This window comes from Ambystoma mexicanum, chromosome 7q, assembly GCF_040938575.1.
Source record: "Ambystoma mexicanum isolate Mex_15411 chromosome 7q, UKY_AmexF1_1, whole genome shotgun sequence".
Taxonomy (NCBI): Eukaryota; Metazoa; Chordata; class Amphibia; order Caudata; family Ambystomatidae; genus Ambystoma; species Ambystoma mexicanum.
Window position 1 is genome coordinate 169,513,124 of NC_090941.1, and position 18,722 is coordinate 169,531,845.

The window sequence follows — 18,722 nt, forward strand, 5'->3', positions numbered from 1 at the left end:
CTTGAGTTTTCTGTTGCAAGGTGATGGTTGCTCGCTCTTTTCTCCTCCAGATTCTTTACGGCTTTGGGAGTCTTTCTAAGAGGGAATCTGTGGAAGGAAGGAATTTATTAGAAGATCAAATTACTTACATCAGCATTGCTCTTCCTGGTGGATTTGTTCTTCCTCCCACAGATTTCCCATAACTGGTTCCTTCTCCAGCATGGGGTCTGGCATGGATTCACATGCTCATGAATATTCCCCGTCGTCAGGCTGGGAATCCTCGGTAAAGAAAAATCGGTATCAGTTTCGTTTCTGATCTGTCTTTCGTAGTAGTAACCAATCACTGATCTCTGCGTCATACTGACCACAGCCAATGACTGTCATCTCCCTAAGCCCCGCCTCTGGCAGCCATCTTCAGATTTTTACCGCACGTTCAAGTGTTGGGATCCTCGTGCTATTGCTCTCGAGCTTTAGTGCTTTTTTCGCGCTTTTTCTTAGGAACATTTTCTCTTTATCGGTCAAAAGAGCCTCAAGCTCCACCGTTTCTTTATCCGATCAACGGGGACCCGTATCGGATTCTTCTACGCCCCTCAAGGGTGAAGATTTCGTCGAGCCCCGCTTTTGGAGGACTCCAGAAGTTTCTCAGGCCCATCTTGATCATGGCCCAGGAGAAGGGAAGCTCGACGCCCGGAAAGCTGTTGAGGGTCTCCCTTGGATGCCAGCTTCAGAATGTCTTTAAGGAGGATGAACACTCCCTCTGCCTCTACTGCCGCATGAGGACAAGACGCACGTGGAGAAGGACTGTGCGTTTTGCGGCAATAAGTCGGAGCGGACCATGAAGGACCACCATCTGCGTCTCGCCAACTGGCTGGAAGGGAAGAGCCCGTCAGGCGAGAAGAAGTCGTCCGAGCGGTCTTCTAAGACTTTTGAGGGTGCCCCGGCGACGGGGGTCCAACAGAAGGCCAAGCACTGCGAGTCCGCTGGCACCGGGAGCGCCGAACGGTCAGGCTCTACGGGCGCCAGGCAGGGCGCATCCTCCCCGGCGCCATCAACCACGAGCCAACGCTCTGGCTCGGGTAAGAGGAAGGCCGAGCACCCGGCGAAGCTCCTGGAGAGACCCCGGTCGAGCTCGAAGGCCCCATCGGAGGGGGAGGGAGGCGGTGACCCTCCCCCCCAAGGAGAAGGTGGTGAGCGCACCTAAGGTGGTGAAAGCCTTAATCCATCCGGCCAAGGCCTCTATCGAGACAGTTGCGGCGGCCCTGGCTCAGCCTGTGGAGGCTACACCAGTGGTGGCGACCTCGGGGCCCAGAGTCTCCCTGCGACCGCGGAGGGAGTCCTCTTTCATGCCCATCTACAGGACCCCCGTGAAACCTCCGATGGAGAAGAAAAAGGGGGGGCAGGAGGTCGTCGTGGATTCGGCCTCAACCTCTGAGGAGGAACTGATCGAAGTCTTAAGCCACGAAGAAGACCAGCCCGTCGGGAGGGACCCCGACGTAGGAGACGACGAGAACGTCGAGGGTGCCGACGGGGCTCCTGACCGTCCGTCGGACTCCCCTCAACCAGTGCCCAAGACAACTCGGCGGCCATTTTGTTGGCTATACAGTCCTTATGCTCGGAGATAAGGACGAGATTGCCGTTACCACCAACGGAGGAACCTCTCCCGACGGGGGACCCGGAGCCAGGCCCTTCTGGGAGCCCTCCTCCTAAGAGAAGAAGGATTCATCCTCCACCTCCTTTTTAACCATCGCGCCCTGCTCAGCCCTCCTCCCCGTCCACGACCCGTGGGGATGATACGGGGACTGACACGGCCGCAACGGGCACAGACGATGAGGTTTACGACGAGGATCTCCCGTCGTCGCCTCCTCCCGGGCTTCCCCGCCCGACGAGATTGGATCGTTTCATGCCATGATCAACAGGGCATCCGAGCTTTTCCAGCTCTGCCCGGAAGAGAAGAAGGAAGGTTTCCTTTATCAACGGCGCGAGACCAAGAGGAATACGGTCCTCGCTGTACCTCTACTGGACGATATCTGGGATGAGGGTCTCGCCCTCCTCAAGAACCCATCCACAACGCCTGCGAGAAGGGACCGGTACGAGAAGAAGTACCGGGTCCCGGATGCGGCCCCCTTGTGCCTTCGGGCACAGCCGACCCTGGACTCGGTCATCTCCGCGGCGGCCAGGAAGAAAGCGGGGGGGGGCCTCTGCCTCTACGTCAACCTCCCCGACGGACAGCAAGGGAAAGAAATTGGACACGATGGGACGCAGAGTCATCTCATCGGCAGCGACGACGATTAAGGCAGCCAATGCCTTGGCGATCGTGGCCCGCTACGACAGGGAGCTTTGGTTCAAGATAGCTCCCCTGCTAGACTTCCTACCGGACGACAAGAGGGAGGAGGCCCTACAAATTCTGTAGGAAGGAGAGGTGGTGTCGGATCACGCCATAACGGTGGCAACAGACATTGCCGATACCGGATTTCGCCAACTGGGCAACGGGGTTTGCCTCCGACGACAAGGATGGCTCAAGGCGACCGACTTTCGCCAGGACGTCCAGACCTGAGTGTTGGATATGCCGTTCGACGGCAACAACCTTTTTGGGAAGACGGTGGACGAGTCGCTCCAGGCTAGCAAGACCGACTCGGAGAAGGCCCGGGCCCTAGGGGTACTTCAACAACGATGGCCCTTTCAGAGCTCCGGAGGCAGAGAGGGTGCCTCCAAGGGATCCAGCGGTGGCTCGTCTACATACTGCCAGGCGGCCCGCTCCTCGTCCCAGGAGGCCTACAGAGGTCGCGGCAAGAGGGGGAGGGATCCCACCGCCATCGTCAAGGAGGCCAAGGCGGCAAGGCTTCCTCCAAGCAAGACTGAACCGGCCGGGGCGTCGGGCCCCCACTGAAGCACCCCGGTGGGAGGCCGGCTGACGAAGTTCGTCAGCATGTGGGAGTCCATCTCCACCGACCGTTGGGTGTTGGACACCCTGGCCAACGGGCACTCGCTGGAATTCCAAAACAAGTGTCCTTGCATTCCTCCCGTGGCCAGGAAGGAGAATCACATCCCTCAACTGCTGTTGGAGGTAAGGGCAATGCTCAAGAAAAGTGCCATCGAGCTCGTCCCCAGGAGGCTCCGGGGCTCCGGAGTGTACTCAAGGTACTTCCTCGTCAGAAAGAAGACAGGCAGTTGGCGCCCCATCCTGGACCTGCGTCGGTTAAACAAGTACACCAAGGCGTAGAAATTCCGGATGGTCACCCTCCAGCACATGTTGGGACAGCTGTAGGAGGGCGACTTCCTGTTGTCGTCAGACCTGGAGGATGCTTACTTCCACATCCCCATTATAAAAGGACACAGAGTTTCTCAGGTTCGTGGTTCAGGGACGCCACTACCAATTCAGAGCCCTGCCGTTCGGATTAAAGTCGGCTCCCATGGTATTAACCAAGTGCCTGGCACCAGTGGCGGCGCGGCTGAGCCTGCAGGGGATCCACGTCTACCCCTACCTGGACCACTGGCTAATCCGGGCAAGGACAAGAGAACGCGCCATTGAACACACAGCGAGGACCGTCCGGCTGCTCACGGAAATGGGATTCGCCATCAACTACCCCAAATACCACCTGGTTCCGTCACAAGTAGCACTGTTTCTGGGAGCGAAGCTCGATGCAGTGGGGCAACTGGCCTCCCCGTCGGAGGAGAGGACGAAGGCCATTCTGGGCAAGGTGCAGCACCTGCTAGCCACGGACGTGGCCTGGGTGAAGTCCATCAAGTCCCTCCTCGGGATGATGTCCTCATGCATCTACCTTGTACCTCTTTGCAGACTTCCGCTACAGGAGTTCCTCGACGCCCGCTGGTTTCAGGCGACGGGCTGCTTCGAAGACAGGATCCCTCTCGTCGTGGAGTTCCGTCGGGCGATCCTATGGTGGGGTACCCGTGCGCACCACACTACAGCCACGGACTTTCAGACCCCGGCTTTTCAGGAGACGGTGACGACGGAAGCCTCTCTGGAGGGTTGGGGGGCCCACACCAAAGATCTCCACGCAAGAGACCTTTGGCTCACGGAGGAGAGGCCTCTCCACATCAACATTTGGGAGCTTCGAGCAGTGTTCTGGGTGTTCAAGTCGTTCCTTCCGTCCCTCAAGGACAAAGTGGTGAGGATCTTCACCGACAACACCACCACGATGTTCTACATACGGAAGCAGGGAGGCACCAGATCCCCAGCCCTATCCAAGGAGTCCCAGGATCTGTGGCACTGGGCCGTCGCCCAGGGGATGTTTCTGGTTCCCTTCCACTTGGCAGGAATAAAAAACACCATCACCGATTCACTCAGCAGGGAGCTGCGCTCGTGACACGAGTGGGAACTACGTCGGGACCAGGTGGATCGGCTCTTTCGACGATGGGGCAAACCCCGGATCGACCTTTTCGTGACGGCGACGAACTCCAAGTGCCAGAGGTTCGCCAGCAGGTTCCCGCAGCCGAGGAGCATGGGCGATGCTTTCTCGTTCCCTTGGGACGGCCCGTTTCTATAAGCGTTCCCTCCGTTGCCGTTGCTGCTCCGTCTCATCAACCAGTTCAAGAAGTCCAGGTGCAGAATGATCCTCGTCGCACCGGGGTGGCCAAGGCAGATCTGGTTCCCGGGCCTTCTGGACTTGTCAACGTCCCCACCAGTCAAGCTGCCGGCAGACGCGGATCTTCTCTCCAGAGAAGGAGGCGCCATTCTTCATCACCACCCGGAGTCGCTGAACTTGCAGGCCTGGCTCCTACAGCACTAGAGTTTGGAGAGTACGATATCCCGGCTGACTGCAGAGAGGTTCTTGCAAAAGCCAGGGCGTCCTCAACTCTCAAGTGTTATGGTCATAAGTGGAAGAGGTTCTCTGTCTGGTGCTGTACACAGAAGATTAACCCTCTGCGGATTACGGCCCCTCAAGTACTGCCATACCTACTGTCGCTGGCCAAAGCTGGACTGGCTCACGCCTCCATCAAAATACATCTGGCTGCCATCTCCCGATATACCAGGACTACGGGACGGGCGTCCTTGTGGTCTCATCGCCTGGTGAAGGAATTTATGAAGGTACTATTCCGATCGTTCCCACCGGTGAAGGCTCGTGCCCTGGCGTGGGAACTTAATGTGGTGCTGACCAGGCTCATGGGGGGGCCCCATTCGAGCCTATGCATTCGGCGCCTTTGAAGTTCCTGTCATGGAAGACAGCGTTTTTCGTGGCCATCACCTCCGCACGACGAGTGGGAGAGATCCAGGCCCTATCTTGCAAGCCTCCATACTTGACTTTTCATGACACGAGGGTGGTGCTGAGGACGCACCCCTCCTTCATGCCCAAAGTACCGTCGGACTTCTACCTCAACGAGCCCTTGGTGTTACCAGTTTTCTTCCCGTCGCCTTCGACGCCGGCCGAGAGGACCTTGCACTCACTGGATGTAGCTAGAGCGCTGAAGTTCTACGTGGACCGCACGAAGAGTTTTCGGAAGACGTCACAGCTGTTTGTGAACTTTGGGTCTGTGAATCAAGGGAAGGCTCTCTCGAAGACTTCCATTTCCAGATGGCTCTCCGGCTGCATCATGCACTGTCACCGGTTGGCAAACCGACCGCTGCCTGGCCGTCCGAGAGCCCATTCGACCAGAGCCATCGCTGCCACCACAGCGTTCCTGTCTGGTGTGCCCCTGATGGACATCTGCAGGGCTGCTACGTGGAGGTCGACGCACACCTTCACAAGATTCTACTGCGTCGATCGGGACTCCAGGGTCGGCCAAGCAGTGCTGCGCAACCTGTTCGCCTAAGGTGAGCCTGGTGAGGAGGTAAGAATTGCTTAATGTTGAGTTGTGGATGTAATGCTTAATGTTGAGCCTTTGCCACCTCCCGTGGTTGTGCATGTGTGCACTGCTATGTATTCTTTTATTCATGAGCATGTGAATCCATGCCAGACCCCATGCTGGAGAAGGAACAAGTTACTTACCTGTAACTGTTGTTCTCCAGCATGGGTCTGGCATGGATTCACATGCGAACCCTCCCCCCTGCCCCTCTGCGGCTCTTCACTTGGTCATACTGCCACTTTGCGTGCTACCAAATCTGAGGATGGCTGCCAGAGGGCAGTCATTGGCTGGGGGCAGTATGACCCAGAGATCAGTGATTGTTTACTACTAAGAAAGACAGATCAGAAACGAAACTGATACTGATTTTTTCTTTACCGAGGATTCCCAGCCTGACGACGGGGAATATTCATGAGCATGTGAATCCATGCCAGACCCATGCTGGAGAACAACAGTTACAGGTAAGTAACTTGTTCCTTCTATACCGTGTCACAGAGAGGTTCTCTCTTCGAAGTACAGTAATATTTTTGTCCTAAACAAGTTACGGCACTGTGCCCGTGTGTACTGTCCGACGATCAACTCTTCGAATAGGACATTCCCTCTTATAGCGCATCATGAGATCGCCTGCTGCCCTCCCTGGTTATCCGGCTCATCATCTACGAGTGGGGCACCACCATTAGACTGGAAAACGCACTTCTACTCTGCTGGGTGTCTCAGTACCCTGTGCGTTTACTGCGGATGCCCCGGGTCAGGACAAAGCCCTCTTCCGCTGGGCTTGTCGGCTCCCTCCTCCTGGGGAGGGTGGGGGGTTATGGATTTCTCGGCACCTCCTAGTAGTTCCATGACATCCATTGGCAGCAAATTAGACTTGTCCCAGTGGGGTCACAGGGAACAGGGTGGGGGGAGGAGGGCTGCGCAATGCCATGCTCCGACCCATTGCTTCAGGCTCCTGCTGAAAAAGGTTGTGGTAGTGAACCGTGATCCGTTTCAGTGGCCTCTTAGCTTTGCTCCGGTGTTCAAGGCTTCCGCATCTTGTGCTCCACTTTGATGCTGCCCAACAGTCTGCCCGTTTGCGGGTTTCTCCCGGGAAGCTACTTGGCTCCCTTCCACAAGTAAAATTGCTATTGAAAAATCGATTGCACCCTGTGGCACTGAAGCTGGTTATGGTGTACTTCTGCTTAACGCCCTCAGCCCCCCAGAGCTCGGCACTGGTGATGGCGGGCAGCAGGGTTCGCATCAGGCAGCCATCAAGATGCGGACACTTAGCCATTGCGTTGCAGTCGGCATTTTAGCTCGAGCCGCCACAACTTTGTCGGAGTCCGCACCACCGTCTTTACCCGCTTGGACTCCGCTTTAACTTCACAGGGCGGGTGGAGATCAGCATCCACTAGTGTCTGGGGGCATTATCTGTGCAAAAGTATATCATTATATCATTCTTCAGACATCTGGCTGGCCCAAAGGGATATTTCCTCCTGTAAGTAATAAAGGGACAGAATGGTAATAGCTATTTCTTAAATGGACACAGTGACTACAGGGCCTGATACCACAGCCGGAGAAAAAGAGCGTTATAAATAATTTAAGATATTAAATGGAGGGTTAGAAGGTTGTCAACTGACATTAGGCTCATGTACATACAAAGATAGGTGTTTAGGGCAGAGACTATACAAGGCGCAGCACTCTCTTTGGGAGATGATAGGTCATTAAAAAAGGGGATTCTTGGGTTTTCCCTCTACAGTGATTAAAGCATTGCCTTTGCAGAGACCATTGTAGTGCATGAGGGAAAGTTCAACTAGTTGGAGATGCAACACTTCTAGAAGTCATTAGTGCGGTTCTCCTGCAATGTTATACCGTTTTACAGATCACGTGTGCAGGGGAGAGAACGATAGATTAGAGTGTAGAGGAGAGGTCTTGTTTGCATGTTTTAATGGGTGGAAGGAGGTAATTTAAACCCATGGCTAACGAGCATAGCTTCAGGAGGGATAGATCGTTGAGGGGGGAAATCAGTGAGGAAGGGACATCTACATGAGCAGAATAGCAAATCTAGGTAAAGATTAATGATGGGGTTATAGGTATCACAGACAAATTGCCCTGATCTGCAGCGGAAAGGTCTCCAAAGATGGTGCAAAGTCTACATCACACATTCTCGTGAAAGATGCACGGTCTAGCCATAAATATGCATCATGTGAAAGTAAATATAGGAAATATTAGACCATTTACAAAGGACTTGCACTGTAATGGTAATGTGAGCAAAGAAAAGGCTAAAGGGATAAGTTGAGCTTGTTTTTAAAACCAGCCTCTATCCTTTATGCTTTTCTAAAGCTCTTTGCATGTTTTGTTATTAAATACATTTACTGCACCCAAAATGGTCTTGCAGTACCTGGCCTTGTCCGAAAGGTGTCATATTGTTACCCTGCCAGGGTGTTGCCACTCTATGGAATGGAAGGGTAGTTTTGGAGATTTATCCATTCATACTTTGGAGAACAGTGTTCTTCATTTTTTAAAACACGGTTTATAAAAAGCCTCAAGATGTGCTATAGTTTACAACAGTGTGTCAATGTACCACCATTTTGTTGATGTAAAGATGCAATTTAGTGTTTTAAAGCACGATTTTCTTTCTCATTTCAAACCCACTTATTTGTTCTGTGTTTTTATGGAATTGCAGCTAAAAGGAACTAACTTGTTGTTTTTTTCCTGGAATTTGTTTCCTGCATATAAAGTGCATCAAAACCTACAATTCAGACTGGCATGTGGTCAATTATAAATATGAAGAGTACTCTGGAGATTTCCGGCAGCTTCCAAAGTGAGTACCTTATTTCTTCATCCCATTATTTTTTGGAATGGCATTTCATGTATGTTAAGGCCCTGTCATGTTTGTCAATTTGTTGTAAAAGCATGGAAAAGCGTTCATTATCTCCCAGTGCCGATAGGTGCGTGACCTTGCCTTAATTTTATTTTATTTCAAATGTTCTCATTTCAACAACCTTTTTAAAGTAAAGAAATGGCACTATATAGCTGGATGAACGAAAGGGAGGGATTGTTCTAATTCAGGCACACACTGAAATAATTTGTAGCTCAGGACAACCGAGTAGATTTGATCAGATTAGCAATGAGATACGGATGAGGGATAAACAGAGTTAGAAATTGAGCCCATGTCTTGTGAATGATATGTTTGTTTTGAAAGTTCATATGGTGAAGAGATTGCTGTTCAGGTCTTTAAACCCAAATGTAAAAATAGGCATTAACCTGCACTGGTAGATCGGTACCAATTTCAATGTATTTCTTTTTTGGTATTTGCAGATGAGGCAGATGGGCATATTTATGATTGCTTAGTAAGGGCTTACATTGGAAACCCTGTTCAGGTCTGATTTTCAAGCATTGGTGTGGCACGTCAAGGGCACAGAGCAAGAAACCTTGCTAGTAATTGACCTCTTGTTCGAGGTGTGCAGAAGGCAACATTCTGATAAATGTGAAAATAATATTGCCCATCAGTGTCAATCAGCAATTGGGCCCCAAGAGCCTCCCTGGGCCTATCTACTCTGTGACCATTGTCTCAGGACATATTTTTCAATAAGTACCTTATGCATTCACAGGGTTCGAAATTGATGGGATCGGGGAGTTATTAAGCTCCTGCTTGTAGCCTAATAGATCTTGGTTAGCTTGACACTAACAGCTACCAGGAGCTACTTTTGACTCCCCCCTCCCCACCCTCCCCTCAGCCAACTGTTGCTAAACAAACACACCTATGTGAATTTAACTCTGTGCATTTGGGGCCATTTATAAATAAACATTAGGACACATCTATATGACATTTGCATAATGGACAAAATGTTTCCTTTTTTTTTTTTTTAATTTATTTGGTTGGTTGATAAATCAACCTTTCAAATATAAAAAGAATAACAAATATTTAAAAAAAAACAAGTAATGAGAATTTGCAATATACAGTATGCACAATATAACTAAAATTGCAAATGAAACATTTTAAAAGAATAAAAAAAAACAGGAAAGAAAAACAACAATGAAACATGTTTATCCTTGGAATAGTTCGAAATTTCTAAATTCATAACAAATCTAGAGATTCTGTAATCAATCTTCACCTAAAGTGGCTCCCGACAATACTTTATCCAGGAATTGCACAATAGCAATTCTAACTCCCAGCTTGTTACTTGAAAAAATTTTGAACCAAATTTCATCATCGGTCAAAGGTACATATATCTGTAATTGTTTGCTAAAAAATGATTTTCTTATCTCGTCTAGAGCTGGACAGGCTACTATTATGTGTTTCAATGTTTCACAACACATTGTGTTCTGACAGAATCGACAATGATTTAAATCATAAGTGATAAGACCCCTCCTAGCCAGGATTTCAGTTGTCGGATATAAATTAAACCTGAATCGCAGATATTGTTGCCTTATATAGGGTGATGGGAATTTCAGCAAATATTCTGATATCACCCGAAATTTTTTATGACCAAACAACTGAGCGTCAAAATCTTTGTAAGTACAACATTTCTCCCTAGTGCATATCCAATCTGTCTGATACAATTTTTGCTTTGCTCGATTTGGATTTGCCAAGAGTACATGTAAAGTTATGGAAGCATCAGATAGAGCATTTAAAACGCAATTTCTCCAAGTACGAGGAAAGAGATGGTTGGAGGTCACAAGATAGTATGCAACAGGACTCAGTACATTACGATTTTCAAAACCTAAGAGACATTTGCGTAAGAAAGAACACATTTTCCACATTAACTGCGCCTGGAGTGTAATCAGACCAAGTTCATACCTTATAAATGGCAGTGGGGTGCAGTTCGGAAGTTTTAACAGAGCTTTCCAAAATTTGGATTCAAGCATGTCCCACATTGATGGGTTGTGCAATAGTTTAGTTTCAGCACCATACAACAATATGGGAACCACTTTAGCTTGATAAAATGACACAGTATGCTGAATTGAGAATTTACCGAATTTGGACATTAATATAATGGCCTGCGATTTAAGTGTTTGAAGCTTATATGCCAAAGAATTTTCATATGGTTTTTCTGAAATTCTGTTGTAGATTATAATGCCCAAATACTTATATTCAGAAACAATCTGCAATTCAACATTTTGCAAGTGCCACTTGTAGGTTCTTTTACCAAATGTTTTTACATTTGGCAAGCAGGTCACTACTTGAGTTTTTTCCAAATTAATAACAAGATTATTGTTTAAGGAATAGATGGATAAAGAATCAAGTAGGTTTTGCAACCCTCGTGGAGTTGTCGACAAAAGAACCAAATCATCTGCATATAGCAGCCATGGGACCAATTGCAAGCCCAGTTTAGGAGCATCAGTTAGTACATCAGAAAAAGAATCACCAAGATCTAAAATAAACTGATTAAAGAGAAACGAGGCCAATATGCAGCCCTGTTTGAGGCCTCGAGCTGTATGAATGGGCACAGATAATGAACCTTCGGTTGTCAACCTAACCTGGAGAGTGGTATTTGTATGGAGGAGTTTAATTATGGCAAGAAGTGAAGGTGGACATTCATATCGCACTAATTTTTTATACAATAGATTACGATCGATAGAGTCAAATGCAACCTTAAAGTCTATGAATGCCAGATATAAAGGTTGTTTTTGAGTGAAACAGTGAGATCTTATCATATTTAAGGTGATGATATTAGGGGCAGTACCCAATCCAGACACAAAACCTGCCTGAAAGGGATCTCTTTTGTGTTGAGTGGAGGCCCATACATTAAGATCTCTAAGTACGATGCGATTAAAGATTTTACTTGGTGCATCTAGTAACGCTATGGGCCTATAACTGGCAGGGTGAGTTCTGTCACCTTTTTTGTGGACTGGTAAGATTATAGAATGAGTCCAAGTTTCCGGAATGGTTTGTGTCAGATTAATGTTATTGAACATATTCCATAAAATGTCAGTCCAAATATCTGGGTGTTGTTTCAAAGTAAAATTGGACAAGCCATCAGGTCCTGGAGCCCTTGAGGTGGTTGCTTTTTTTATGAAGTATGAAATGTCTTCTCTGTCAAACTTCAACAGGAATGTGATTGGTTCTACAGTGGCTAGTCCACCAAGCGAAGTTTGCGGGAGCTCATACAATTGCGTGAAGTGCGTCACCCAAGCTTGCTGTGGAACGTTGTTACATAATAATGCTAATTGGTGCCCTGTTGAAATCTGATTAATGGTGGCCCATATTTGGGCAGTATTCTGACCAGCAATATTTCTTAGCATACATGCACTGTCATTTTGATATAGTGTGGCTTTCATGGTTCGCATCCAATTCTTGTGTTTAGTTTTCAATTTTAATAGTAAGCCATTCCTTTGTCCCATTGGTAATTTTAAAATTTGTCTCTTATGAGATCGATATGACTTTTTCACAGATTGAATTTGTTTACTAAACACATGCAAATGTACTAATCTAGGCTTTGCCTGGTGTGATAGATTAGGTTGAAACAATTGCATCAAGTTATGGTATGCGGTATTTTTGGTGTTCACCGCACTGGTTTTATGTAGTTCTGTGGCATAGAATTGACTAAAACGTTTTAAGGACGTTTCAGACCATCTTAGTCTATTGCAACCTGAATTAATAGAGAGAAGTCCAGCTGCGCATTTCGAATATGTATTTTCTAAGATTTCTGTCGAGACCCAATTAGCAAGTAGAATGTTATGGTCGCTTAAATTAGTATCTTGGACTTGAAAACGAACTACTTTGTTGATTAAGCTCTTATTGACGTATATATAATCAATTATTGCCGTAGACGTACCCCTATGCCATGTGGGGTGAGGAGGAATATCGTCAACAAAAGTGCCATTCAACATTTGCAAACTTCGAGACTCAACAAAATGTGACCATAAAGCCAATCTAGATTTGTCATGAGTTGGTTCCAGACAATGTAAGTTAAGGTCACCTGCTAGAATGACAAATGACACTAATTTGTCAACATAAATTAAATCCATTAAGTTGTTCAAATCTTTCATAAAAGCGTGATCAGATATGCCAACTGGGTTCCAGTACATGTTAATTAAAGCATAGGTGGAACCACCAGCTTTGAGTTTCACAGCTTGTAGAAACGGATTAGGGGAAAGCCAATATTCAGAGAAAAACGAAGGATGTTGTTTGATTGCAATGAGAAGACCTGAAGTTGGTCTTCCCAATTTTTTCTTAAGAGCGGGATTAAGATATAAGTCATAATTATCCCACATTGGGAGCTCAACAAGCCATGTTTCCTGCATCATTAATATATCGGCATTCATGGTGCCTAAGCTGGGGCTATTAATGAGATGGCGATGACCCCTCGTATTCCAACTGACTAAGGTGACCATAGATTTTGTTTTTGTAAAATGGCTTAGTTAGTGCATGTCAAGCTCTCTGATGCATGTACAAAGCATTGTGGTTAGATCTTTTATATTTGACTCAGAATTTTTTGGCATATCACACTTACTCTCAATTAAATCTGATCGTGTTGCAACTTCTGGAAATGATATGGTCGATGAATCTATGTTGAGGATAAATCCTAAATCGTAAAGTTGTCTTTTTGCAAGCCAAATTGTGTTCAAGACAACTCGTGAGTTAATCCATATCTTCACTGAAGAAAGTGAGAGCTCATTATCAAATTCAACTAACTGCAAATCAATCGAATTAATGTCTTCTAGCACAGGAATCTCTGAGAATATTGTTAATATAGATCTGCGATTCAGATCATATTGCACACTCGGAGGAGGCCTGCAAGCTATAATTAAGGAATATAATGCAGGTCTTTTGGTGTGTACTTGCAATTGTTTCTTCACAATGATTGATTGTGGTTTTACCTCGACAACAGATGATGTTGCTTGGTTAGAGACTTTACCAACTTTCTGCAACGCTAATTGGAATATATGGAGAAGTTGTGATGGTAGTGTCACCAGATCACTACCCTTTCCAGTCTTCGTGTCCAGTTCCTCAACAGTTTTCAGTGGAGGGGGAGCGTGAGATAGAAGACTGTTTTGAGGGTGTGATGTTGAGGATAAACTCGGGTTTGTTTGATTTGTGAGATGTTGGGTTGAACAAAGACCTGGAACTTGACAAGAGCTAGATCGTAAGGGTAACAAAGGAGTTGATTTGGGTGCATTAGTGCTAATAGGTATGGGGATGATTGTATGTTCACTGTTCACCTGGTTTGATATAAGACTTGTGGCCAGGGGTAATTTTATGGGAGTTATATGATGCTGAGCTGAAGTTTGTATCGTATCTGTTCTATTGTGATGCTCACAACAATTTAGAGTTTTTTGGGAGGGTTGCCTGCTCATGTATTCGTCGACAGCATGTCTGATTTCTTTCCTTCTTAGTTCAAGTGCCTCTTGTGTGGGTCCATCAGACTGCCCTGCACATCCTGCCTTATCTGCTGAAGGGGCAGTAGTAATCTCTAAATTTTGAGCTCGATCCATGTCAACCGCTGCTGCTAACAGGTCGTTGAGAGGAGTATAAGATGCAATCTTCTTTAAAGGTCTAGAGCCCGCAGCGTCTTTCCGAGCTTGTGCTTGTTGCTGATATTTTTTTGTAATAGCATTAGAGACTAACAGTTTGCCTTTTTGCGTGTTAGTGACTACTTTGATAAAGTGTTTAGTCTTTGAAGGACCATTATTTTTTGGAGTGGGCATGTTTTTTGTTTTCTTTGCATCAAGAAATGTGACTTGCTTCTGTTTATCTGATCGAGTTGTATCAAATAGTGCATAAACGGGTGACTTAGCAGAAGGCTCTGAGTTAAGTTGAGGGTCAGCCTGCAACACCTTACCAGTATTGTGTATCCTCACGGGTTGTTTCTCCTGGATCGTGTCTAGTGACGTAATAGTATCTTTGGGGGGCTGAGTGGGTACAGCCAAAGGTCTGGTTTTAGTGGAAGGAGCCATTTGATATTTATCCTGAATAGGTTCTGCGAGGTGTGGGAGTACCGAGTACTTATTCTGCAGATCTACAGGTTTAATAACAGACGGACTCACTACAAAGTCTGCATGGCAGTCAGTTTGTGTAGCTACATTTGCAGAATTTAATTTAGATTCATCATAGCTAGAATGATGTTGTTTTTTTAATTTCATGGCTTGCATAAAAGCGGATTGCCATGCTAATGCTTTTTCTATTTGTAGATTCTGATTTGTCAATTTCAAATCAAGGGTCTCGAACAGTTTGGCCATTGATTGAATTGCCAAATTTACTGAATTTAAAGTAATTTCTAGTAAATTAGGCGTTGGTTTGGCATCTGTTTTTTTAGGGGTGTCAGATCCGTTGATGCGCGGGTTGCGCGGCGTTGGGGCCATATATGAGAATTCTAATGCTGAGTGTGAGTGATTATTGTTTGAGAATAACTCAGGTGAAGCTGAAAGATTTCGTATAGAAGAGTGAGATAAGTGAGAAGGTGTAACATTTTCTTGTGACATAGATGCCTGCTCACTGCTTGTGCTACAAGTATTTACAATAGTTTCTTGGGCAGGAGCTGTAAATATATTGCCCAGTATGACACTATCAGTAGGTGACCTGTCTGAAATGACAGTTACTGCAGCAGGGACAACAAATTCATCAACATTAAGACACTCATTTGGACTGCCAACGCTGTTAGTGTTCACAATTGTAGGTATAGAAAGTGGTGAACTGGGGGTGAGCAGAGGAGGGATCACTGCTGACATACTATTGCAGGTGTTTTGCGTCAGGTTAGAATGGTTTTTACAAAACTGACGAATGTCAGCATACCCTGCAGATTTCAAACTCCTCTTATTTAGCATATGAGAATTTCGTGCAAGCGGGGTTGATGTGTCCGTGCAACTTTTGGGTAATCCATTTGAAGCAAGCCCATATGGCCTGTGCTCAATAGTACCTCTTGTTAATGGTCCCATGTTTGGCATTCCTGATTTTAATGTCATTAGGACACACTGCATAATTTAACAAAAAAAGATACTTACAAAGCGTATGTCTGCACAAAGATCCACAGAAATAGAAGTATCCCCAAAAAAAAAAAAAAAACCAACCGCAGTCGAGCGGAGCTACACCAGTGCTTTCGCGATGAATCACGAAGCACAATACTAATATAAATTTAAAACCATAAACCAGCAAAAGCAGCAAACAGCTAACAGTACTTTCGTGTAGTTTGCGTGTGCGCGCGCGAGTGCGCTGGGCACGCTATTTTTGAATTCCCATGGGCGGGATCAAGGAAAGAAAGGAGGAGTCACTGGTCCAATCAGAGAGGAGCTGCAGACAAGTAAGAGAGGGGAGGGGTTTAGTTCAGCTAGCAGCAAAGAAAATAGTCAATGTACGTTTACGTTCCAGAAAGGGAAATAAAGTCACTCTCACTGTTTTTTCCTTTGTTGGAAGGTCAGGCAGCTTCTGTGTGCCTTTGTAAAGACGTTCGCTTCGTGGGTTTCAAAGAAACAGCAGAGACACGAACGAGCGAGGTTGGAGACAGTTTCACCAGCGTTCTTTCACAGCTAACAGTACTTTCGTGTACTTTGCGTGTGCGCGCGAGTGCGCTGGGCACGCTATTTTTGAATTCCCATGGGCGGGATCAAGGAAAGAAAGGAGGAGTCACTGGTCCAATCAGAGAGGAGCTGCAGACAAGTAAGAGAGGGGAGGGGTTTAGTTCAGCTAGCAGCAAAGAAAATAGTCAATGTACGTTTACGTTCCAGAAAGGGAAATAAAGTCACTCTCACTGTTTTTTCCTTTGTTGGAAGGTCAGGCAGCTTCCGTGTGCCTTTGTAAAGACGTTCGCTTCGTGGGTTTCAAAGAAACAGCAGAGACACGAACGAGCGAGGTTGGAGACAGTTTCACCAGCGTTCTTTCACAGCTAACAGTACTTTCGTGTACTTTGCGTGTTTCCATTTTATGTGGATGTTAGATTTGCAGGATGCTATGTAATAGTTCCTTGTTTCACAGTGGTAGCTCCTGATCATTGGTTGATGTTGGATACCCACAAGCTGATTTTAGCTCCTGCTTATCCAATCTTAATTTCGAGCCATGCAGTCAGGTCCCATGCGGCAGTATTTTAAGTCTCTTATGAGGGAGATTCAAGGCCCAGCGCCCATACATGTGAACACTCTTTCAACATCGGGTCCTTTGGCACCTCTGACACCCCTTTACCCGTTGGTGAATCCTCAGTCCCTGCTATCCTTGCAAGTGTTGAATACGCTCCAGTCATTGATAGGGCAACTGGATGCAAGGCTTCCACCGCCTCCGAGCCCGTCCGCTCCGGTGGTTGAAAGTGTGCCTAGTGAGGCCCCTAGGAAGTCACCTCCAGTGCGGTTGCCATTGCCATTGCCGGCGGGGTTGGACCATCCCCAACGTCATCGTGAAGAAGGGGAGTTGCCAGTTTCTGATCCAGAGAGTGCTCCGCGTGATACCCTGTTGACACTGTCTTCGTCGCTGATGAGGGATGATGCCTGGATACAGATCCTGAGGTGGAACAGCCCAGTAGCCTGGTGCACCCATCTTCGCCGCATGATGTTGGGGCATTCCATGCCATGATGGTGAAAGCATGTCAGGTGTTTGGGCTGGCGCCTGAGGAAGAACGTAAGGACTGCTTTCTCTTCGACCATATGGGAAAGCGACGGAAGGCGGTATTCTCGGTTCGGATTCTCGACCACGTGTGGTAGGAGGGCCTGCGCACGATGCACCACCCGTTTTTTTTTAACCTGCGGTGAATGGACGCCTTGAAAAGAAGTTCAAGGCTCCTGAGTCCACCCCCAGATGTCTCGTGTTGCAGCCCGTGCCGGAGTCATTGATTTCGGTGGTAGCTAGCCAGAAGGTCAGAAGCCAACACAAATGCATTACGGCCCTGGACAGTAAGGCCAGGAAACGGGACGCATTTAGGAAGAAGGTCCTGATGGTGGGGGCTACCACGGTAAAAGCTGCAAATTCCTTAGCTATTATGGCCAGGTATGATAGGGAGATGTGGCACAGGCTTTCACCAATTCTTGATCATTTCCCGGAGCAACACTGCAAGGATGCAATTCTCTTGGTTCGAGAACGGGAGGAGGCCTCCTACCACACTATTGCAGTGGCCCTTGCGGAGTCGGGGTTTAAGCAAATCAATAATGGTGTGGTGCTCCGAAGGCAGGCTTGGCTGAAGTGGACGGATTTTCGGCCTGAAGTCAGTATAAGGTTGTCGATATGCCCTGTGAGGGTGAACACTTGTTCAAGGAGAAGATAGACGAGGCCCTGAAGGGGATGAAAGAGAATACTGAGATGGCAAAGTCTTTAGGTTCCCTGCAGAGTGGCGGGTCTTTTCACTCCTTTCAGGCTTTTTGTGGAGCCTTTGGTAATGCCAAGTTTGCCTCCTTCCGAGATCAAAGTTACAGGCGCTCCAGCTACTCATCTCAAGGCTAAAGGCTCTCATTCCAGTCGGCTCAGAAGAGCAGAGACTTTCAAACTCAGCGCAAGAAAGGTGCACAAGCCTCAGCTGCTAAAGGGAGGCAGTCGAAGTCTCAACAATGACTGCCATGTGGGAAATCTGCTAGGGGTCAGGGTGGCGAACCACGTCAACGAGTGGCAATTTATAACGTCAGACTGCTGGATGCTGGATACAGTCCGTCTCGGCCACTCGTTAGTTTCAGTGTCCTCCGGTCCCTATTCCACTCTTGTATGTGGCGCAGCCGCATCTTCCAGTCTTGTGGCAGGAGGTGGTACTCATGCTAGCCAAAGGGGCGATAGAACCAGTTCCGGTCTCGGAACGGGACCACGGGGCGTGTACTCACAGTATTTCATTGTAAAAAAGCCCAATGGCAAGTGGAGGCCTATTCTAGATCTTTGGTCTCTAAACAAGAATCTGCAATGCCTGAAGTTCAAGATGCTGACACTTCAGGAAGTCATCCGCTCGGTGCAACTGGGCGAGTTCCTGGCATCATTGGATCTGCAAGACGCCTACTTTCACATCCCGATGAGGCAAAACCATAGCAAGTTCTTGCGTTTTGTGACCTGGGAGGATCATTAG

The 18,722-nt window shown here is 47.4% G+C and overlaps 1 protein-coding gene across 9 annotated transcripts in view; it reads left to right on the forward strand.

Annotated features, from left to right (window-relative positions):
* DOCK9 (dedicator of cytokinesis 9) overlaps positions 1-18,722 on the forward strand; it is a 2,709,375-nt gene that overhangs the window by 738,129 nt on the left and 1,952,524 nt on the right. For all 9 annotated transcript variants that reach the window (XM_069639825.1, XM_069639823.1, XM_069639827.1 and 6 more), the window contains exon 4: positions 8,496-8,578. In XM_069639825.1, coding sequence (XP_069495926.1) covers positions 8,496-8,578 — 83 coding nt within the window. The remainder of the gene's footprint in view (positions 1-8,495; positions 8,579-18,722) is intronic.